This window comes from Phyllobates terribilis, unplaced genomic scaffold, assembly GCF_046119375.1.
Source record: "Phyllobates terribilis strain yellow unplaced genomic scaffold, ASM4611937v1 Scaffold_3__8_contigs__length_932513732, whole genome shotgun sequence".
Lineage (NCBI taxonomy): Eukaryota > Metazoa > Chordata > Amphibia > Anura > Dendrobatidae > Phyllobates > Phyllobates terribilis.
Window position 1 is genome coordinate 355,638,479 of NW_027362763.1, and position 23,699 is coordinate 355,662,177.

At 42.6% G+C, this 23,699-nt stretch overlaps 1 protein-coding gene and 3 non-coding genes across 5 annotated transcripts; all 4 read left to right on the forward strand.

Annotated features, from left to right (window-relative positions):
- The first annotated feature begins 230 nt into the window (after positions 1–230).
- Positions 231–9,354, forward strand: NCL (nucleolin). Of its 2 annotated transcripts, none has more exons than XM_073675273.1 (15): positions 231–410; positions 1,125–1,220; positions 2,641–2,878; positions 3,204–3,323; positions 4,103–4,198; positions 4,271–4,366; positions 4,989–5,112; positions 5,201–5,346; positions 5,432–5,558; positions 5,663–5,814; positions 6,277–6,397; positions 6,529–6,659; positions 6,900–7,032; positions 7,283–7,542; positions 7,620–9,354. In XM_073675273.1, the coding sequence occupies exons 1-15, from the start codon at positions 393–395 to the stop codon at positions 7,670–7,672; spliced, it is 1,911 nt and encodes a 636-aa protein (XP_073531374.1). In that variant the 5' UTR covers positions 231–392; the 3' UTR covers positions 7,673–9,354. The 2 variants fall into 2 exon arrangements, with proteins under 2 accessions (XP_073531374.1, XP_073531373.1); XM_073675272.1 differs by lacking the exon at positions 231–410 and adding an exon at positions 607–722.
- On the forward strand, positions 2,185–2,253 carry LOC141260649 (small nucleolar RNA SNORD82). The gene has a single exon (XR_012319376.1). It is a non-coding gene; the product is annotated as a small nucleolar RNA SNORD82 (small nucleolar RNA).
- LOC141260648 (small nucleolar RNA SNORD82) lies at positions 3,739–3,808 on the forward strand. The gene has a single exon (XR_012319375.1). It is a non-coding gene; the product is annotated as a small nucleolar RNA SNORD82 (small nucleolar RNA).
- Positions 6,090–6,162, forward strand: LOC141260652 (small nucleolar RNA SNORD20). The gene has a single exon (XR_012319379.1). It is a non-coding gene; the product is annotated as a small nucleolar RNA SNORD20 (small nucleolar RNA).
- Positions 9,355–23,699: the final 14,345 nt, after the last annotated feature.

Sequence of the window (23,699 nt, forward strand, 5' to 3'; positions counted from 1 at the left end):
CCCCCACCTCGCGGCCATCTTGCAGTCAGTAAGAACCACATGGTAAGTAAACCCAAAATGGCTACGAAGAGCGCCGCGCTCGGCTCGTTTATAGGTCTCTTTGACGTCTCGCAGCCTGATTGGTCGAAGGTGTGCGTTCCACATCAGATCTCTCGCCTGCCATTGGTCACACGTTCGCACAGGATCAGAAGCGCAGAAAGAGTTAGGGGCGGTGACTGCTTCGTTCCTCCGTCACGATTGGCTGGAGGTGAGCACGTGACACGGAGCCTTTATTAGCGCCTTCTCAAGCTCCTCGCCGCCACTCGGTTTCTTGTCACAGGCACTGCGTGTCCTCTTGAACAGCTCAGGCACGTGATTCATACATCCACGGGAACCACATATCCACCGAAGACATGGTGAAACTAGCTAAGGTAAGCGTGCGCGAGGGGCGGCAGCAGTTAAATATGTGATTAATCTCGTTAACATTTAGGTTCTTTTACCGTAAATTCGTGTACCTACGTGCAGTGTGCGCTCGGCTGACTATTCGCCGTGACTGTGCATTGATTATAGCGGCTTAGAGAGGGGGCAGCTTTCTGTGGCCTGGTAGCTCGAAGCTACAAGAAAGGAGTCCTGTAGTACGCATGCGTGTGTAAGAGCGCGCGAGCTACAACCGGTGACGTCAGCTTGTTCCGTAGCGAAGGACGTGCTACGGGCTCATGGCGGCGACAGGGCAGAGGCCGCCTGTGAGTATTCATTGCCGTGTGAGCGGGCCGTGAAGGGGGGGACAGACCCTGAAATTCTTGGGAGAGGTGCGCGCGGCACTGACGGCGCCATTTTGTTTTCCCGCTACCCGAACTTCTACGTGTAGTCTCACTTCCGCCCCCACGCACTTTGTGCACGTGGTCTTGCAGTAGGTGGGGGTGTTCCACGTGGCCGCGGAGGGAGATGCCACACGGGTGGTCGGGCTGCACACGGGGTCACCCTCCGCACGTGGTCTCCTCAGGGCCGCTCCAGTGTCCCGGCTCTTCACCTGGCTTCCCTCGGTTCTGGCCCGCAGTCACGTGACCTGAACGACTTTGGTCGCTCGTTTTGTGCGTTTATATTTTTTTTCTTGTGTATTTGATTTTGGTTGTCTTGTGTTGCAGGGAGCAAAAGCACAGGGCAAACCTAAGAAGGCCCCTCCCCCCAAGCAGGTGGAATCCAGCGAGGATGAAGAGATGGAGGAGAGCGAAGAGGAGCTGGTGAGTTCTGCCACCTCTGGCTATGAGGGCTTATCGCTAAAGTGTCCATTAGTCAATAAACTGTTTGTGGTTGCTTTAAGTGAACGGAAACTTTCTGATCCTTACCGCCTGTCGCACGCAATGTGGATGAGGTTTCCGTTCACACAGCAAGCAGAGATCTGACACGGGGTCACTCCTGTTATCCAAAAACAAAGTGTTTCAGTTCACAGGTCATTTTAGTTTGTGGGATTTTAGTATTTTTAATGCTGTTTGAAGTCAGAGCCAGATGTGGATCATAAGTGAGAATGCATGGAGAAAAGTACGCTTGGCTTCCAAAGCGGAGTCTGAATAAATCCTTAAACGTGTAACTGACTTAAAGGGAACCGATCATGTAAAATAACACTTACTCTGCAGGTTAATATCGTTCTGACACCATGTGGCTGCTGCGCTTAGCGCCCCGTTGCTGAGAGGAAATTAACTTTATTCCCCCTGGCAGCGGTCGGCAAAGGGATGGCACCAGCCCTGGTTCGGTCACTGCTCTGTGCATCCTAATTTAAGGATAGGGCTGATATTGGGCTGAAAATTACTTTAAATACTGGAAGAAAAGATCTGTATATGCAATATAATATGTTTACACCCTTAGACACAGGCCCTAACAGTTAATGACATGCTCATCAAGACTGGAGTGAGATTGATGGTGAGATTGATGGCTTACAGAAGATCAGTATAGTGCCCGGATAATATGTTCGAGTACCTGCTGCTTCATGTTTTGTGGCTTAGACATCCTCAACATATGCGGTGATTGCCTAACAGCTGCATGTACTCTCATCACTAGTTCTTAATATATATCACATTTCTGCCACTGTTTGACTTATTCCTTATCTGATAAAAAAAACAATGACAATCATTAGGTGTCTGGCTCCATACAATTATATGAACAGGGCCTCCTACTGCGATCTTTAAATACATATAAAATATATAGCGCAGCACAGATGATGATTCTTACTATGGGACTTAATACTGATTTCAGTGATGATCTGCATAACTGATGTGCTGTTTAATGTTTACAATTGTTCTATATAGTTTTGTGAAATTTGTTTTGTAATCATATAATCCTGCTCTTTCTGGGATTTAGTCTGGTGGGTGGCCCTATCAGTAACTGACCGTTTTGGTGTTTTTTTGTTTTTTTTTTAAATAAGAATGCATACAGCAGTAGCTGTCAGTCACTGATCGGACTGCCCACCTGACCAAAATATTAGAAAGGGCAGGAGTTTAAGTCACAGAGATATACTGAATCTTTTCTCACAAAACTATATATCTCTACTCTGCTCCATAACCTGATCCATATTTTTCACTCACCACTACATTTGTCGATGAGTGGATATCGGTGAATTTGTCAGATGGACATTTTTGGTTCTTCAACTTGTTTATCTTCTAATAGATGGAGGTTCCTGTGAAGACACCTTCTAAGAAAGCAGCTACTCCAGCCAAGGTAACACCAGGGAAGAAAGCTGCCACTCCTGCTAAAGCTGCAGCCACACCTGGTAAAAAGCGTGCCACTCCTGCTGGAGCCAAGAATGGTAAAAAGGCAAAAAAGGTAGAGAGTGAAGAGGAGGAGGAAGATGATGATGAGGATGATGATGAGGATGACGAGGAGGAGGAGGAAGAGGAGGAGTCCGGTATGTAATTGGTTAATAGTTGACACTTGTAAAAAACTTAAGTAAACTTGTACAGTAACAACATACCAAAAAAAATCCGGCACTCTTGAGTATGGTGAAAAGACGTGTAGTTTTTAATAGTGGTCCTAATTAATATTGTGTATAATATAACCTTATTGGCTACAAAGGTTGGAAGGAGATAAAATTGAGGCAGCGCTTGGTGTATAAGCGACTTCTGTCACTGGTGAAATTGGGAACTTATCTGAGCACCTACACTTGACCAGGAGTGCCGTATTTCCTTTTTTGACATTGTACAGTAACAACTTTATTTTTTCTATTCTTTTAGAGGAAGAAAAACCTGTTGCCAAGAAGAAGCCAGCTGCCAAAAAACCTGTAGCTAAAAAAGAAGAATCTGAAGAGGAGGATGATGATGAGGATGACGATGAGGATGATGACGACGATGATGGTATGATTCCTGAATATCACCGCTTTGTAAAGACAATGGGCATCTTGGTTACTGTCAGTTCTAAGTGTTACTATACAGTTTGTCATACTTCTGACTAGATGTTATGAAAGGTTTTTCCACTTTAATAAGTGTATTTCACAGAGCAGTTACCTCCCCAGGTCCAGTGCGGTTACGCCAACGGTGATGTGATCTGTCTAAGTGACGTCACCACTTAGACCGATACATGGAGAGCAGAGTAGTGGCTGAGAGCCAGCACTGGAGCAGGGGAGTCGGAGTACCTGTTTGGATATGATGGGTATAGTAAAGTGTTTTGGGCTCTGTTCTTTTAAGTGGGAAACTCCTTTACAGACACCATATCTTCTGAAAACTGCATGTTAAGAACAGATAGTGGTTAAAAAAAAATCTTACTAACCATAGCACAAATGATGAATACTTTATGGGACTTAATACTGAATAACCCATGATGAAATATTTTACTGATGTGCTTAGTATCCAAAGTAATTTCAATTATTAGAGAGCATCCCTTTATACACAATCTGCATATTAAAAGCTGTGACTTACAGGGAGTGTCATACTGTACATGCAGCCCTATTTGTGTGCAGCAATTTTTGTATGTTAAAAATTTTCATGTCCTTCATCGATCAGCTGTGGCAAATAATCAATATGGAATACATTCATTTTAGCAGTGATATTTTGTGGACACTAGTAGCAGTCAGTTTTTTCACATTTGCATATAGTTTGGCTTTGTATGCTAACCAAATATCTAAATTTTAATGCAGATGATGAAGATGCAGCAATGGCACCATCCCCTCCTATTGCATCTAAAAAGAAAGCATCTGAAGAGGAGGATGATGATGACAGCGATGAGGAGGAAGGTGCGTAATGAAATTCTTTTATAGCTTGTGTAGGCTTTATATATATATATATATTTATTTGTGTCTTTTCAGTACCTGTAAAAGAATCTGGAAAGCGCAAAAAAGAAATGCCAAATAAAGGTGCTCCAGAAAAGAAAAAAAAGATAGAAAAGACTGCAGCATCTGAAGGTATTAATCCAGGGGAATTGTTACTGCCGATAACGTGCAACGCTGACTGCTCGACTAGTGGATATGAAACATCTGATTTAGTGAATTAATTATGCTCCAAGGGTTGTCCAGAATGTAATCCAAATCATACATTCCTTACTGATGCACTGCTGCTGTTCTGTTGCTTCTTGGGGTCTGGCATATTGTGAACCATGTGACTACAACATGCAATTGCTGGATGTAGCCAGTAATGGCTCATGTGCCACCCGTATGGTTGTAACAGCTAAAGTTCTAAGATTTGCAAGGAACAAGATTGCCCAGTTGTCTAATGCTTGCCACCATGAAAGAAACCTGAAATATCCCATTATAGTTTGTCATTGTCTTCATGGTCCAGTTGGGTCATTCGTGAGTGGCTTCCATCATTATAACTATTTTTGTATTGCTGTTCCTATGAGTGATCCAAAGTAGAAATGTGAGAAGCCTGTTCTCTAATATGTATTTTTTTTTTTCAACTAAGCTGTATTAATTTGCTGATCTAAACCTGTAGACCCACTTGTGGCCATTTACATGGAACGACCCTTAATTTTCTCATTGATGATAGTTAAAGCATAAACATGCAGGTTTTTTTTTCTCTCCTTACAAGGCTTATCAGTCTTTGTTGGGAACCTGAATGCGTCTAAGGACTTCAATGAATTAAAGGCTGCTCTGAAAGACTTTTTCACAGAGAACGATTTAAATGTGCAAGATGTCCGAGTTGGGGTTAAGAGGTAGGTGTATTGAAAGTTTTTCATTCTTGACCAATGTAATCTAACCTCTGCCAGACCACCTATTAACCACCTACTATTTGTACTCTAGGAGATTCGCCTATGTGGATTTCTCTTCTGCAGCAGATGTGGAAAAGGCACTTAAACTATCTGGAGAGACTGTTCTTGGTTTTGAAGTTAAAATACAGCTGCCAAATAACCCTGATGAAAAAAACAGCAGTGCTGAAAATCGAAAAGGTATTTGTCTGTTTACAGATGTGTACTTGCTGCTATTTTCTCTCAATTAACCTTTTTTTTGTTTGATTACAAATTTGCTTGGCAGAAAGAGATTCAAGAACTCTGTTTGTGAAGAACTTGCCTTATAGCACAGGTGCTGAAGAGTTGCTAAAGATCTTTGAGAATGCCAAAGACATTCGCCTTCCTGTTGGAAAAGATGGATCTAGTAAAGGGTAAGTTAATGTTATGGGTAGTGTGGGGGTTCCTCTTTGTAAACTAGAAGATGCTGTGCATATTTGGTCAATGCATGCATTCTTACTCCTGTGCTGTAATTTAGGATTGCATATATAGAATTCAACACTGAGGCGGAGGCAAATCAAGCCATTGAAGAGCAGCAAGGTGCTGAGATTGAAGGCCGCGCTATAGTTGTTGATTTCACTGGAGACAAAAGCAAGAATGCAGGAGGCAGAAGAGGACCACAAGGAGGAGGTTGGTGCTGACGTATAGTAACAAGATCTAAACCAATCGCCCTCAAAACTAACAGTTCAATGTAGGTGCCCAGGAGCAAGCAAGTGCTGCAAGCACAAGTGCCTCTTTGGTCTCCCATGTGCAGTGTCCTGGGCTCTTGGCTAATTGCTTTTGCTTGTATTGCACTGTGAAAAGTTAAGTTGGCAGAACTGCTGACAAATTTCCTCAACATAAGACAGACCCCTGCACTGATTTTAGGTAGAAGTCCGCAGGTTATAGTGTAAATGACTGTCAGCTGGAAATGATGACAAATGAAGGAATCTGAATGCTTTTGTGGAAATTTATTTAGATAGTCAAGTTCTGATCCTGCTGACAAATGTAGAATTGTTGCTCCTCTTGGTAAAAAGATAAAAGTGCCTCTTAAGAAAAAGCCCGTGTTACAAATACATATAGCTTTATTTTTTTTTATTCTTTTAAAAAAAGGTGATGCCAAGGTACTTCTAGTAAACAACTTGTCCTACAGCGCTACAGAAGATAGTTTGCAGGAAGTCTTTGAGAAGGCCACTTCAATTAGAGTACCACAATACCAGGGAAAACCTAAAGGGTAAGTATCATGCTACAGTTGAGATTGTAAGACTGCTATTGCTTATTGTTGGGAACGTAAACCAAAGACCTAGGTAGATTTGTCAAGTGTAGTTTTGATCCTAAGTCAATAGAACTTTCCTTATTTCACAGGTTTGCTTTTGTCGAATTTTCAACTGCAGAAGAAGCAAAGGAAGCCTTAGAATCTCTTAACAACACAGAGATTGAAGGCAGGCCAATACGTATTGAGATCAGCCAAGGAGGTGGTCCTCATGGTGGAAGAGGTAAATTTTGTGCTCTAATGATTTGGCCTTGTTTACTTGTGCTAAAAATAATGATGGAACTGCTCCAGCCACATGGAGCGGCAGGAATAAACCTTTTTTTGCTGGCAATTACTGCAAAGGTGCTTTGCAGTAATAGTTGCTATTTTGCATTTAAACAGTGTTACCTGCATAACTGCAGCCAGTTTGTTTCTGGTATTGCCTCCAATTTTAGTGTTACTAATCTTGCTGAACTTGTTTTAGGATCAACTCAATCAAAAACACTATTTGTCAGAGGACTTTCTGAAGACACAACAGAGGAGACCTTAAAAGAAGCATTTGATGGTTCTATTAATGCTAGAATAGCAACAGATAGAGACACTGGTGCATCAAAGGGGTAAGTGTTGTAATCTAAAAATTACTAGATGTACTATTGTCCTAATACCTTCTCATTGAGCTCCTTCCAGCCAATTTATATTGTGGCTGTTGATGGATTCGCACGAGAAGAATAAAAAATAGCATGTTTGGCTTTATGTCCCTCAAGTGAGGGTTGAATTGCTTGAGTGCAACACGAGAGCTAAAGTAAAGAGTAAATGTATTTGATCCACATTCATTCATCTAATGTTCTACCTTGTAATCCCCCACAGGTTTGGTTTTGTAGATTTCTCTACAGCTGAAGATGCTAAATCTGCCATGGAAGCAATGGAAGATGGGGAAATTGATGGAAACAAAGTTACATTAGACTTTGCAAAACCCAGAGGAGAGGGTGGCCGCGGTGGATTTGGTGGCAGAGGTGGCAGCCGCGGTGGATTTGGTGGCAGAGGAGGTGGCCGAGGTGGATTTGGTGGCAGAGGAGGTGGCCGTGGAGGATTTGGCGGAAGAGGTTTTGGTCGTGGTGGTTTTGGAGGTAAGGTTATTTTTTCTGACTACACTACTTACGGACTACGTTTTGGCAAAATGACTGAATGTTTGTTTGATTTTTAGGTAGAGGAGGTGGAAATATGGGACAAGGAAAGAGAAAAAGGTTTGATGACTGAATGGTTTGAATCCCCTCTCTCCAAGCCTCAAGCCATCTCCCTTTACTGAAAGGACTCTGAGGGTAGGAGGGGTGCTACTTGTTCCCTTCCATGTGCCCCTAGCACTAGCATTTGAAGAGCCTTCGGTGTGGACATTCCAATGTGGAGATGAACCTTTTTTCCTGTTGACACCTGGACATTGTCATTTCATGGAATGTGACTGTATCTTACGGACTTTTTTTTTTTTTAAAGGAGTGTGTGTGAGACCCCGTATTGAATTTGTCAACTTGTGTTTTACCTACTGTACATTTATATTTTTCCCTCCAAAGCCTGTAGTTTTGCTCTAAATGCAGAATGTTCTGCTTTGTGCTTCAGCAGCTTGTCTTCAGATTAAAGGACCTCATCTGGTTATGTATTTTATTAGTATAACTGTTCAAATATTCTGCTGTTAAGACAGTTCATTGTTTGTATCAATTTATCATTTTAGGTAGTGTGAATGATCTAAAATATTGAATGGTCTACAAACTGCCCTCTGCTTAAAAGGGTAATCTCATTTCAGACATGTATGGCATACCTGTAGGATGTGCTATAAATTTTTGATACATGTGTGGGACCCAAATCAATCTCAAATATTACGATTTCACAGCTTTTGTCAGTGGAGTTAGTGTTGGCCCAAAAGCAGCTTTTTCTATTGATACCTGCTGGAGTTACACATAGCCATGTGAGCTTGTTACCCTATTGTAATGTCTGAGATGCAAAGCAGACTAGCACCTCCTGACAATGAGTCAAATGTGAACAGGGGTAAGCTGCTGTCTGCAATAGTATACAAACAAATGCAGCAGCACACTGAGTGTGCTAGGCTCTATGGGAATATAGGAATTTGCATTACTATGTGTAGACAATACTTCCAAAATGTATGCCGGTTGGCCAATTTGTATGGCTATCCACCCTGACAAGGCATGCTCCACTGAAAAAAAAGAAACCTGCGCTATCAAACATCATGCCAGGGCACACAAATTTAAAAGGATGGTAGGATCTACTTATAAATGGCCTTAGATTGGACCAGTGCTCCATATTTGGACCAGTGCTCCATATTTGGACCAGTGCTCCATATTTGGACCAGTGCTCCATATTTGGACCAGTGCTCCATATTTGGACCAGTGCTCCATATTTGGACCAGTGCTCCATATTTGGACCAGTGCTCGTGTGAAACAGGCCTTACATGTGTTTCACCATAGATATTTGTGCTGTAAAGCGCGGATGTACAAAACAAGCTTTAGGCTGTTTTTAATTAGAACTAAATCTTACGTGACCTTTAAATTTTTATGCCTTGACCCAAGAGGCAAGTTTAATATTGTAGGTTCCCTTCTACAATGGGTGAGAAAGGCACACAATTTAACAACCTTGTACTGCTTTTAGAAGTAGTCTACAGCAGTAATGCAGTTACTAATTTACACATTTGGTGTTCTATACCTTTTAATTCATGCTATGTTGCTGCACTGTCTGAGATGAGAATACGCTAAGAACTTGTCCAGTTAGAAGATACTCGCACATTGGGCTACTCTAAAAGATCTGGTGGTGCACTTCTTAAATGCAATTGCTCACTTTGTTTTGCCTGTGTTCTATGGATGCAGAGGCTATTGTAAATAAAGCGGCTGTCCAGTCATGGCCACACAAAATTAAATGCAAGTCCGTACCTACAAGGGAGTGGCTTCTTACCTGCATTTTATGTTTTGTTCGGTTGGCTGCAGTTCTAACTCCTCTCCACTGAGCAGTCATGTGACTGACTGCAGCGTGGCCACCAGAGGCCTGAGCGTGTAAGACATGTCCCTTGTCTCCTGTTCAGACTGCTGCTGTCTTCTTCCTGCAGCTCTGCCTCCACTGATTGGCTGCTGTATATGAACAAGTCTGAAAGGCTCAGCAGTAAGTCTGTTCATAGTGAGCTGACTGCTCCAACAGATGCAGAAAGTTTGTCTGTTTTCAACCGATTGAAAAAAAAGAACCTGCTACAGAAACATACCAAGGGCAAAGAGTATAAAAGGCATTTTTGCAATTTGTGGGACCCCTGCACCTATCTAAACAATTTTAGTATATCTTGTGGATATGCTATAATTGGTCAGATAGTAAGAGGGAGCCTGCATGGTTGCATCAATCATTTACACATTGTGTTTTAAGCATTTATATAGAATATCTTTTTAAGTCATGGGTGAATTCCTAGACTGCAGATTGTTTCAGATTTTTTTTGTAGAAACTGGTTCCATCTGAATTGGGTTGTTCTTAAATGACTGGGCAATGTTAGTTTTCTGCAGTGTGTGGAATTCAACCTAAGGTATAATACCTTCCCAACACTTGATGTAAATGTATGTCCACTATTTCCACATTGATGTACAGTTCTGTAATGGTGATTGTGCAGACAGCTTTCTGTTCAAATATGACCAATGCCAGCATTGGCTCTTGCAGTTTATAACCCTCTAGGTGGTCTGATCACTTGCAGCTGAAGTGTGGAGAGGACTTTCTCTCAATCCAATATAGATGTGATTATGGGAAGCGGAAGGATTTCATTGCACCTAGGAAATAATTACCGGAGTCTGCCAGGTATAGCAACCTGTTAGGGCATGCCCAAAACACTCGGCATCTTGTCAGTGCTTTAGACCACTGATCAGATAAAAGTTGAAGTCTTGGACAAAGTGAAAAAAATTAAACTGAAAAATCATTACATGTATAAAGAGTGCCAATTAAAACATTTTTAATGTAAATCAAAGAAATTTAAGGTACTGCACTGATATTGCCACCTCCAGAATAATCCACTTTATAAAACTCTCATACCCTAACGGTGAACACTGAAAAACGATGCAAAAACTCGAAGTTTTACACTCCTGCCCCATTGCACATACAAACATTATCAAAATGTTATCTAAATTCAAAATTCTATAACTGCAAGTGTCATCTTGTCTTTGCATTTTCAAGCACTCACCTGATCATGTTAATGGAAAAATATAGCTATACCTCTAAAGAATATGATGTGGAAAAAAAAACCTCTGTTGGGTGGGGAGTAAAAAAAAAAAAAAGGCTATGTGCAAAACAAAATCCATTGTATTTGTACTAATCCGAAGAATAAAGGTTGTACTCCATGCTGTAAAAGGGTTAAAGCAATTGGTGAATTACTTTGTTTTCCTTTTTTTTTTTTTTGCAGGCAGAATTTACAAACTTAAAATATTTTTTATATGTACCCCCAAAATGTAACCAATAAAAAAAAAAAACTGCAAGAAACGAGTCCTCTTAAGGCTCTGATAGTAGGAAAAATGGGTATCTCGAAACATTTATATTTAATCACAAAACAGTGGTCTTGGTGTGTAAAAGTAGCACAAAATAAGGTAGAAGTTTGCGATCTCTGTAATCGTGCTGATTTAAAGAATAAAGTTGTCTTATCACGTATACAGTGTAGTGAATGGTGTTAAACAAAAAAAAACACAACTTCTGTTTGTTCATTCTGCCTCCTAAAAATCAGTATAAGGTAAGAGTCGGACTGCTGTATAACTTGGACGAGGATTGCAATGCTTGGACTGGCTGATGGTTCTATCAACCAGAGCATGACAGCTGCATAGAAATACATGCTGCTATGCTCAGATTGGGAGAGCAGACAGCGAGTCCGAGCATTGTGTTGCAATCCTCGTCTTGAGCAGTAAGCAGTGTTTTTGCCTGTGGGATTGCCACGTGTTTTTTCCAGTTCATTGTATTTGAAAAATGCACAAAGAATGGACTTTTCTTTTTCAGCACATGAAATTCGGTGTGCACAGCTCTTGCAAAATGTCATGGGATAAGGGTTGCAATGTGTTTTGGGCCTATTTCTGCGTGGAAAAAAACATACTGTGCATATAGCCTTCTGTTTTTGATGCGGTAAATCTGCTCAGAATTGTCCCCAAAAACGCATTGCAAACCTTACCCCAGCATTTTCTATGACATTTTGCAAGATCTGTGCACATGATAAGGATTTTTCCTTACAGAATTTGATGCGCGTTAAAAGAAGCAGCATGTCCATTCTCTGTGTTTTTGCCTGCTTTTTTCCTATACAATGCATTAGTGATAACGCTGTAGAATTTCCGTAGCGTTTTTTGATGCCACGAGGTGCGGAAATTTCTGCAAGCAAATCCGGATCACGCGCACATACCCTTATACGGCTATCAGACTCCTTATCTTTAGGCTTGGTTCGTTTTTAGCCTCTAAGTCAGGGATGTTAAACTGTCTAAATGTCAAACACAGAGGGCCAAAAATGAAAAACTTGGGACACACAGTCAGGGGCCAGCCCGTATACTGACTAATGAAGCCCACATAGTTCTCCATACAAAATAATGGGCCCCACATAGGTGTGGCGGTTCTGGTGTCGCGGGCCAGAGTTTGACATGTATGCTTTTAAGTCTATACTGATCACTTTCAATAAGGTCCAAATCTAGAAGGAAGAGATAAATTATTAAAACAGGTGCTGGACTTCGCATATGTTAAAAAGTTCTACTATAATATCTCTCAAACTTAAGATTGTTTATGACATATACTAGATGGTGGCCCAATTCTAACGAATCGGGTATTCTCGAATATGTAGGCGGCTGACCGGGTGCAATCAGCAGAGCGGTGTTTAAATTTGGCGATATGCTGTGACCAATCAGCGAACCGTGTTAGTGAGGATCGGGGAGCAGCGCTGCCTGTGCGGGTACTTCCGCTTCGAGCAGAAGCAGTACCGCAACTGGCGGCGCCGCTCCCCAGTCTTCCCTTCCCACTTGCTATCGGGAGATCAGTGGCCCTAGCTGCTGATCTCCCGACGGTAGCAGAATGGGGGTCAGTGGCGCCGCCGGTCAGGGTACTTCTGCTGTGAGCTGCTGGGAGATGACCGGCTAGTACGGGGTGATGCCTCCTAGTAATAAGTCAAAGAGATCAAATTTAGGGTTTTTAGTTGTGTGGTGCCCCTGAGGGTTCAGTCGCCACAGAGGTACTGCATCTCACCCAGAGGTGTGGTATCTCACTCTCAGGTAAGGAAGGAGTACAGCCCGGGACCCTAACACCTGCATTCAACACATTCCACTTCAGTGGGGGCAGGGCGAGATTGCTCCTAAGGGAGAGCACAGTCCCTGGTCCCTAGCTGAAGGGTGGAACTATGTAGTGGGTGTGGGTGGAGGATGTAGTTCAGGGGAGCACATGAAAGGAAGTGCTATAAAAGAGGGAACCATCTTGTGAAGTCAGTTAAGTCAGAGGAGGAGAGTGTGTGGAGCAGGAGCTCTGCTCAGGAGGAGGGCCTAACAAGAGAGGAGCAGGAGAAAGGGACCCCAGGGGTACGAGCAGAGCTGGAGGCCACCCGTATGCCTGAATCCACCAGGAGGTGGAGGGGTCAGGTCGCACAAAGGGAACCTGTCCCTCAACTAGCAGAGTACTTTATGTCTCAACTAGGAACCGGAGGCTGCAGTATTTCAAGTCCTGCAGCCAACAGTCCATATCAGTCTCACCAAGAAGGTAGCCATAGAGGACCCAGGGGATGGAACAGACGTCGCCCGACAAGGCCCGCGGGTACTGGATTGGGAAACTAGGTGTGAGGTGTAGGAAGACTGCCAGAGAGGGAGAACACACAGAAGGGGTTCCCGCTAAGTACTCCGGAGATATCTGAGGGTTGGCTGAACCCCTCCCTGAGTAAGCGCAGCACGACGAGGGAAGTTACAACGGTACCTGTAACTTGGATTGCAACAACTGTGAGTAAACCTTTAAGACTGCACCCCACTGTCTCTGTGAATTACTGCTGCGCCATTACTCCTGCACTACACCGCAACTTCCATAACATCTCAGCATATCCCTGGAGCTAAGCTCTACCTGTGGAGAGCTAAACCAACTCTGCTGCATTAACACCAGCTCCAGAGGACCTGCTCCGCAGCGGCGGCTCCATATAGCTGCATACCACAGGTGGCGTCACGAACTGTATATAAAAACTATAAATCCCCTGTAAATATCTCCTTTTGATTGACTGCCCTGGGTCACGGACCGGGTCACCGCCACTGTGACATCTCCCCTAGCAACGACCCAGGGGGCAAGTCTGGGAATATTTACCGTATTTTTCGGACTATAAGACGCACCCCAAATTTTGGGGTGGAATATAGAAAAAATATATATTTTAATAAGATGGGGTCCGTCTTATAGTCTTAATAGGTACAGTATCTTACCTGGGGGTCAGTGGAGCGAGGGTCACAGGAGGTGGGGTCCTTCAGGAATCCGGTGCTCCAGCAGCGGGGAGTTGCAGTGGAGCAGGATTGCAGGGCCCTCTGTTCCCTCCCTCAGAAAACTGGCGGCTGCGGCAGAAGAGATGGCTGGGGGCCGGGGCCATGCTGAGGCCCAGTGCATGGCTGGGGGCCGGGCCTGGCTGAGGGCCGGGGCCAGTGTTTGGCGATAGGGACCTGCCCAAAGACCGGGACCAGTGGCAGCGGTGGCAACAGCAAAGGAGGAGGAGGTGAGGTGCGGCAGGTGTCTAGCTGGGGTTAGACTGGATGCGGGCAGTGTCTGACTGCGGACGGTGAGCGGAGGAGGTGAGATGCTGCGGTTATCTGGCTGGGGGCCAGCGCGGGTTGAACTGAATGCGGGCAGCGTATTGGCGTATTGCGGGCCGACGCGGTGAGCTGCGCAGGTTTCCGGTGTGCGCAGCCATCTTCCTGAAGCTGTGGTCTACAGGAAAATGGCCGTCCGAGCTACAAGTCAGCACATGCGCCGGCTCGGGCCATTTTCCGGGCGCATGCGCCAGCTCGCAGCCATTTTCCTGTGAATCACAGCTTCAGGAAGTGACTGCGCACACCGGAAACCTGCGCCGCTCACCCCCCCGGCCCACAGCCAGACACCCACAGCATGTCACCTCCTCCTCCTTTGATGCCGCCGCCAAGGAGGGAGTTCCCGCTCCACCAACACCGCAGGTACGCAACGTTCGGACCATAAGATGCACCCCCTATTTTCCTCCCAAATTTGGGGGGGGGTGGAGTGCATCTTATTGTCCGAAAAATACGGTATGTGGAGACCGTCTGGTGGAGGGGTGAATTGAATCCATGTAGTGAGTCATAAATCCAGGTGTCAGATTGAGTCCTGTTGTCAAGGAATTGAACATTCTTATCAATTTGAATTCCCAAATTTTTCTCTGTCATCCTTGAAATGACCTTTTAGTATTAAAACTTTTAGATCTGTCATACAGTGTCCGGGGGCCAGAGAAATGTTTTCCCACAGGTGTGTCCAGTTCATTCTTAATTGTATGTCTGTGTAAATTCATTCTCGTTTGCAGTTTTTGCATACTTTCTCCAATATAAACTCCTTCCGGGCACCTTGTACATTGTATCATGTACACCACACTGGAGGATGTGCATGAAAAGACATCCATGATTTTGTAGTCCTGATTTGTGCTTTGTATGTATACTGTATTTGATGGTAATATGTGGGTATAAGTTTTACATTTTTTGTTTTTACATAGGAATGTGCCCGTCACTGATGGTGATGAGAGGACACTTCTGACAAGAAGATTCCTTAAGTTAGGGGGCTGTAGGAGAGAAGTGGTAGTTCTGAAAATATTTCTTTCAGTTTGTGGTCTCTGTGGAATATGGGTTGGAGATCAGCACCAATTTTCCTTGGGATGTTCATGTGGGGGTTATATGTGACCACAAGAGGTACCCTATTGTTCTCCCTCTGTCTGTAATCCAGGAAGCTGCTTCCTGGTATCCTTGTAGCTCTGTGGATCTGTTCATCTATTACCAGTGGATGGTATCCTTGCTGTATGAATGTATTCCTCAGTGATAGCAGCTGCAGTTTTCTGTCCTTAACAGATTTGAATGTACCTCAGAGCTTGACTGTAGATGATGGATTTTTTTTTGTGTGTCTTCTTGGATGAAAGCTGTTCCATCTAAGATATGCCGGATTTCCTGTGGGCTTATGGTAAATTGATGTTTGTATGGTGTTGTCTTTGATGTATATGGTCGTGTCCAGAAAATGTATTTGGGATTTTGAGAAGTTGAGGGTTAGCTTGAAGGTTGGTTGGAACCTGTTGAAGTTATCGTAGAGTTTCAGCAGATCATCTTTTGAGATCTGTCCAGATTATTATCAGATCATCAATGTAGCGGAAGTATGCTAGAGGTTTAATAGAGCAAGATGACAAAAACTCCTCCTCCAGTTTAGCCATAAATAGGTTAGCATATTGTGGGGACATTTTGCTTCCCATGGCGCTGCCCATACATTGTTTGTTTTTTTTTTTTTTTTTTTTTTTTTAATCGGATAAATTTTTATTAATGAAATTCAAACAAAGAAACAGAGTCCAGACATTACAATGTCCAACAAGGTCACATATTTTCAACTACAGCGCATCTCCTCCCCTCCCTTATAAAAACATCAAAAAACAATACTCAGAAGTACATCCTCCTTTCAGGATCATCGTCTCTCCACCCATGGTGTCCCCAATGCATTGAACGTTTTTTTCTTTTGCCATAAATACCTTTTTCCATATTTACAATAAAGTCTGATTGTCTAAAAAATTCTTGTATCGTCAGCGGTTCTTCATTTATCCAATGCCTGGCTATTAATTTATGTGCAATGTATAACAACCCAGCTTTCGCCAATTTGAACTGATTTTGAATCTGGATCTCCTCCACATAACCTAAAATACAAACCACAGGATTCCTCTCAATTCTACAGTCATACCCTCTATAGTGTTAATAACCGCTGTCCAGTATGATTCCAGTCTGGAGCACAGCTGCAACATATGTAAGATCCCGGCCCCATCGGCCTGACAATGAGGGCGTTCAGAAGTCTGTCTCAGTCCTGCTCTATATAGTCTTTCAGGGGTCCTGTATACTCTATGGAGCACATATATTTCTGTGTATTCCATAATCGCCTCCCACTTATCCTCTTCTATCGGTCCCAATTCATCTTCCCACTTTCCTTTAGCCTTAATCGGGTAATTGATTAATAAGGTGTGCATTAAGTCCTTATAAATACCTGACATAACTCCTTTTGTTCTCCCATCACTACACACATAGTCCACGAATATGTCTTTTTGGACCCTTATAGAAACCATCTTACCCTGCGCTATGTAAGCGTGACAGAACTGTCTATACTGGAATCTACAGATCTCAGATAACTCATATTCCTCCTGTAGTTTCTCAAAAGTCACTAGTCCTCGCGAGTCCTGTAATTGGGCCATGTATTGAATTCCTTTCCTCGTCCAGTTTTTAAATTCCCCCATTTTGTCAAACTCTGGCAGTTTTTCATTTTGCCATATAGGGGAATAAGACCCATACAGAAGACCCCTCAAATATGTCTTCATGACATCCCACACCACTACTCGCCTATCAGCACTACCTTCATTGATCTGCCAATATTCGTCTAACTCCCCCTTTATTGCTTCCATATTAATATGTTCCAATATGTTCCAGCCATAGTGGATGGAGCCTCCACCCGCACCCCTGTCTAGATTTCCCCCACCCCACCCCTCTCCCTTCTTTTTAATAATCAGCTCCAGAGGCTCTCGGGAGATATTCCACTCCTCAAATCAATTATGTCAACAATTCATTACCCAGCTCCAAATCAATTTGCGAGAGAGATCCATGAGTAACCGAGTAGCAGGAGTAACACACCAAATCCTCATTCCTTACCCTCCACAGGTCTACCATTCCAAGCTCTTTCACATACAGTACAGACTAAAAGTTTGGACACACCTTCTCATTTAAAGATTTTTCTGTATTTTCATGACTATGAAAATTGTACATTCACACTGAAGGCATCAAAACTATGAATTAGCATGTGAAATTGATTGTCAATCAGTGTTGCTTCCTAAGTGGACAGTTTGATTTCACAGAAGTTTGATTTACTTAGAGTTATAGTTTGTTGTTTAAGTGTTCCCTTTATTTTTTTTGAGCAGTGTATATATATTGGTGTTATTATTGCTTTTTCTCTGTATCTTTACAAATTTGTTTAGATTTGATATGGATCTTAGGAGCTGTGAGGTGATTTGACTGGCACAGGCTGGCAATATTTTTAATGGATCCACTCAATGTTTTGAATCAGTTCAGAAAACTGCTATAAAAAAGTTGAGAAATTTGTTACACAGGAAAGCACAAATTTGGTGGGATAAGATATCTTTACAGAATTATGTCTCTCAAGCTAAACCGAGGGGTCTTCGCTTTCATATGTTTCCATCTTTTCCATTTGATTACACATTTAGAAGTAAATGGGAGAAAGTACGCATATTTTGATCCAAGACATTTATGGAACGAATTATCCAATTTAATAGAGCTACGCTTGAGACCCTTGAACAGGCAATTCAGGAGGTCCAACGTAAACTACGCACAGTATGCTGTAAAGATGAAATTGACACTTTTAATAAAGAATTGGAGAATAATTTCTAAGAATGAGAGAAAAACATCCAGATAATAAAAATTAAGAAATACCAACAAGATCAACAGGATGTTTGTACTGATCCTGTCTATCGTTGGAAACTTTCCCTCACCAAGGATGGTGACAAAATGGCATCTATGTCATCTACTTCAGCTAATAATGCACTGTCCACAGCGTCTTCATAATCTCAAAATAGGTATCATTTCCAGCAGGGTAAATGCAAATAGACCAAATAATAAGAAACAACATTGGTCCCCCCGATGTTATGTTATGACCATGATGACTCCACTTATAAGGAGATTAATTTATCACTTCATGCTTTATCCCATGATCAACTTGAAGTACTCAGTCAGAGTTTATCATTTCTACCAACAGTCAAATTTGATTACTTCCTTGCAGTAAAGGATTTACATCTTTTTGCAAAAAGATTGGACCTTAAGAAGATCTTTGCCAAGAATGATACATTGGATATATTTCCAAGTGATACAGAATAAGAAGGTATTAAGGACTCAGGAAGAATTACATAAGGAATAACTGCCTACGAATGATGGTAGGTTTCTTTCTTATGTACTATCCAAATCCATAAAATTCTCTACCCTAATACAATTTAGGGAAATAAATATACAGTCATGGCCGAAAATGTTGGCACCCTTGAAATTGTTCCAGAAAACTAAGTATTCCACCCAGAAAATTGTTGCAATTACACATGTTTTGTTATACATACCTTTCCTTTGTGTGTATTGGAACAACACAAGAAAAACCGAGAAAAAAATGGAAAATTGGATATAATTTCTCACAAAACACCAAAAATGGGCCGGACAAAATTGTTGGCACACAACTTAATATTTGGTTGCACACCCTTTGGAATAAATAAATGCAATCAATCGCTTCCTATAACCATCAACAAGCTTCTTATAACTCTCAACTGGAATTTTGGACCACTCTTCTTTTGCAAACTGCTCCAGGTCTCTCATATTTGAAGGGTGCCTTCTCCCAACAGCCATTTTAAGATCTCTCAACGGGTGTTCAATGGGATTTATTGCTGGCCTCTTCAGAACTCTCTAGCGCTTTGTTTCCATCCATTTCTGGGTCCTTCTTGAAGTATGTTTGCAGCCATTGTCCTACTGAAAGACCCATAACCTAGGACACAAACCCAGCTTTTTGACACTGGACACTACATTGAGACACAAAATCCTTTGGTAATCTTCAGATTTCATGATGCCTTGCACACAGTCAAGGCACCCAGTGTCAAAGGCAGCAAAACAACCCCAAAACATCTTTGAACTCCCACCATATTTGACTGCAGGTACTGTGTTCTTTTCTTTGTAGGCCTCATTCATTTTCGGTAAACAGTAGAATGATGTGATTTACCAAAAAGCTCTATCTTGGTCTCATCTGTCCACAAGATGCTTTCCCAGAAGGATTTTGGCTTACTCATGTACATTTTGGGAAACTGCAGTCTGGCTTTTTTATGTCTCTGTGTCAGCGGTGGGGTCTTCCTGGGTCTCCTGCCATAGCGTTTCATCTCATTCAAATGTCGACGGATAGTTTGTGCTGACACTGATGCACCCTGAGTCTGCAGGACTTTTTGAAGTTCTTTGGAACTTGATTGGGGCTGCTTATCCACCATCTTGACTATCTTGCGTTGCAACCTTTCACCAATTTTTCTCTGCCATCCACATGCAGGGAGATTAGCTACAGTGCCATGGGTTGTAAATGTATTGATTATTTTGCTCTGTGGACAAATTAACATCAAGATCTCTGGAGATGGACTTGTAACCTTGAGATTATTGATATTTTTTAACAATTTTGGGTCTCACGTTCTCAGTTTTCTTCTCCTCTTTCTGGTCTCCATACTTAGTATGGCACACACGGACACACAATGCAAAGGTTGAGTCAATTCTAGCCTTTTTTTTTTATCTGATTTCAGGTGTGATTTTCATAATGGTCACACCTATTAATTGCCACAGGTGAGTTTGAGCGAGAATCACATGACTGAACTTTGTTTCCCACAATTTTGGAAAGGTGCCAACAATTTTGTATGGCCCATTTTTGGGGGTTTTGTGTGAAATTATGTCCAATTTTTGTGTTGTTCCAAAACATAAAAAGGAAATAAACATGCGTATAACAAAACGTGTAATTGTAGGAGAAATGCTTCGCGTTCTGGAACAATTTCAAGGGTACCAATACTCACAATGTAGAAGAGGTGATAATATAAGTCCACCACAGCGGCAGGCACTTTGTTAACTTGATGATTTAAAGGATGTTGCTATCAAACCCTTTGTCAAATGGGGAAATATTGTGTTATGGCCAACAAACATGTATGAAAGAGAGATGTTGCGAAAATTATGGAATAATGCATGCCATAAGAGAGAGACCTTTAACCTCTCTCTAAATTTAAGGGTGAATTACAAACCATTTTAGTTAGATTTAGTTAGAATTTGATGATGGAGTTTTTTCTAAGAAAGAAATGGACAGCTTGCTACCTCTTGATCCAACTGTAATTGAAATATAATTGCTGCCAAAATTGCAAAAAACTGTTTAAACTCACACACTAATTATCTATTGGACATATAGTTTATGTGAACCTTTATGTAAGTGGATTGAATATATCTTGAAACCCTTTGTTGAAACATTACTTTGGTGTATCAAGGACACCTCTAACAGGATCGCGCTCCTCCGAGATGAAGAATTGTGCCGAAAGATTGTGTGATATTAACAATCTTTGTTTATTACTATAAGCTACAATTACTATGCGTTTTGTGGACATCCCGTCCACTTCCTCAGGTACATAGCTGATCTATTGTGTTAATATCACACAATCTTTCGGCACAATTCTTCATCTCGGAGGAGTGTGATCCTGGTCCGGCACCATCTCCATCATCCTACTAGTAATTTTACAAGATCCTCTGGGATACTCTGCTGGCCGCAACCCTTCGCTACATATGTTTACATGAGTTGTGCATTACACAACCCTCAAAGGTGAGCATTATTTCTTTTACCTACATGGTTGTTGTTGGATAACAGCGCTATTTGCGCCCCTGTCTCTCTACTTTCAACTTCTTTTTGGGGCTGTCAGAAAGGAGGATTTTCCTTCATCATCTTCTTCATCTCCTCCTCATCTTTTCATCATCTTCTTCATCTCCTTTTACCTGCAGCTCCAGGGTACAGGTATGAGGGCGGCTTGTGCACCCACATATGCTAACCTCTTTCTGGGGCTGTCAGAAAGGAGGATCTTTTTTAAAGATCCTCTCTATAACATTGAGTGGATTTTATATTTGGGCCGATAAATAGATCATTATTATCTAGCAAGGCCTCAAGTGTGACCTGGCTTCTTTTATGGGACAATACATGAAAACGATCTTAACATCAAGTTAACATACTGGATGAGTCAAGATACAATTGCTTTCTTGGATCTAAACATTTCTGTTGATTCACAGGGATTTTTACAGATGTATCCACATCGGAAGGCGACAACTGCAAATACACATCTATATACAAAATCAGCCCATCCACATTATCTCATTTCAAATATTCCATCTGTTCAATTTTTAAGGGCTAGAACAATCTTCTTAACAAAGAGAGCTTTTGAAAGACAAACCATGAAAGTTTTCTAGAAAGGGGTTATAACAAAAGTTCAATCAAACGTTCCTATCGAAGGGCTAAAATGAATGATCGGAGTACACTCCTCAAGTCTAAACCTTGATCACTAGAAGCCAGTAACAAGGCATTTATAACTAATTTTACTTAGATAAATCAGGAGCTAAGCTCAATTTTGCAGAAATATTGGCTTATACTAATGATGGATTGGGATATAAAACTTAACACTGTATCCCTCTAACACATCATACAGCAAGGAATTTGCCAGATGGATAGGTTCATAGCTACTACCATGGGATTACTCCATCGAATATCTTTGGCTCTCAAGGTCCCTGATGGAGATATTTTTCTTGTGGCTCCAAATGTGGTTAATAGCACCCTGTTTTCTAACTCTGACTACATTCGCGAACACACCATTACCCATCGGATTGAATGTACTACTAAGAGAGTTGTGTATCAGGCTGTATGTCTGTGTGGTAAGATGTATGTGGGACTAACTACTTGCCAATTCAGGAGACGAATTAGGGAACATGCATTGAATCTTTGTGCCATATGAGATGAGGGGGACCTTTCCGTTTTTAAAATGATTCCACGTCACTTTAAAATGTTCCACAATTGTGACGGAACTTTATTTGCAGTTTAAAGGCCTAGACCAAGTCCTTATTGGTGTTTCGCTCCTTGGTGGTGCACATGGTTCGTGGACCCACTGTGCCTCGAGCTAGACTTACCCTGGTGGGGCGTGACTAAGCAGCTACCTTGGTGTTCACTGGAGCCTCTAGTGGTGAGGTCAGGCTTGTGCAGCAGGTAGCTGCCAGGTGCCATTCCAGGGTGGCGTCTGGCTGTAGCTGCTGACCCCAAAGGGCAGAGACGTACTTCAGATTCTCAATAGGGCAGGACGGCCACTTGGTACAAGTTCAGACTTTGCCAACTGGATGGCCACTTGGGACAAATTCACACTGTGCAGACAGGATGGCCACTGGGACATGTTCACATTGTGCAGACAGGACGGCCACTGGGACAGGTTCACACTGTGCAGACAGGACGGCCACTGGGACAGGTTCAGACAGGACAGCCACTGAGACAAGTTCAGACTGTGTAAACAAAATGGCCAGAGGGACAGGTTCAATCTGCGCTGACAGGATGGCCACAGGGACAGGTTCGGAGTTCAGCCCCCAGGGTGGTGGACAGGTATGCGGTTTCAGGATACGGACAACTAGACTGGACTAAGGGACTCAGAATATGGTATGCAGGATAACTTTAAAAGACTAGGGATGGGGGACTTGGCAACATATAGTTGCACACACTAACCAACTAACATAACTATAGGGGTTGCTCAGGCACCTCCCAATTGGGGAGGGTGCCTTTTTTTATAAGATGTCTCCCCGCTATTGACTGGGGGACACCTTGCAGGTGAACACATTATCAAAATGCCGCCCAGCTGTCAGCTGAGAGCATTTTGTCATGTGCGTGCGCTGCCCCTTTAAGAACAGAGGAGCGCGCGCACTAGGCATGCTGCTGACACACAGTGCTGCATACACAGCAGAGGACCAGTTAGCACGCTGGAGAGCAGGGAGCAGGGAATGCGGGGAGTAAGCCTGCGTCCTTGCATGGAGGGAGAGGGGGACACCATGCAGGGGTGCCGGGCATAGCGTTACAATTGGACCATGTGGTAATAGCTTGAAAAAAGTTACTATGTGGATTTTGAAACTAACACCCTAAGGACTTATCTATTTCTTTTACTCACTTATATAGCACCATTAATTCCACAGCACTTTACATACATTATCATCGCTGTTCCCATCAGGGCGGCTCACAACCTAGATTCCCTATCAGTATGTCTTTGATGTGTGGGAGGAAACCAGAGGAAAACTCACGCAAATACGAGGAGAATATACAAACTTCTTGCAGATGTTATCCTTGGTTGGATGTGAGCTACAGTGGGGAGAGTGACAAACGAGGGTCTCTCTCTGAATGGAGAAACTGCTGAGTAGCTGAGCAGCTTTGGTCCTAGAGAGAAAAAGGAACATTTAGTGGTGGACAGTCTACCAGAGTGTGG

Bases quoted from the DNA above. Each gene is read 5' to 3' on its own strand.
- NCL (XM_073675272.1), top strand. From the start codon at position 696: ATGGCGGCGACAGGGCAGAGGCCGCCT. The intron at 4,367-4,988 runs GTATTAATCCAG...TCTCCTTACAAG, and splicing joins AAAGACTGCAGCATCTGAAG to GCTTATCAGTCTTTGTTGGG. The intron at 5,815-6,276 runs GTTGGTGCTGAC...TTTTAAAAAAAG, and splicing joins AAGAGGACCACAAGGAGGAG to GTGATGCCAAGGTACTTCTA.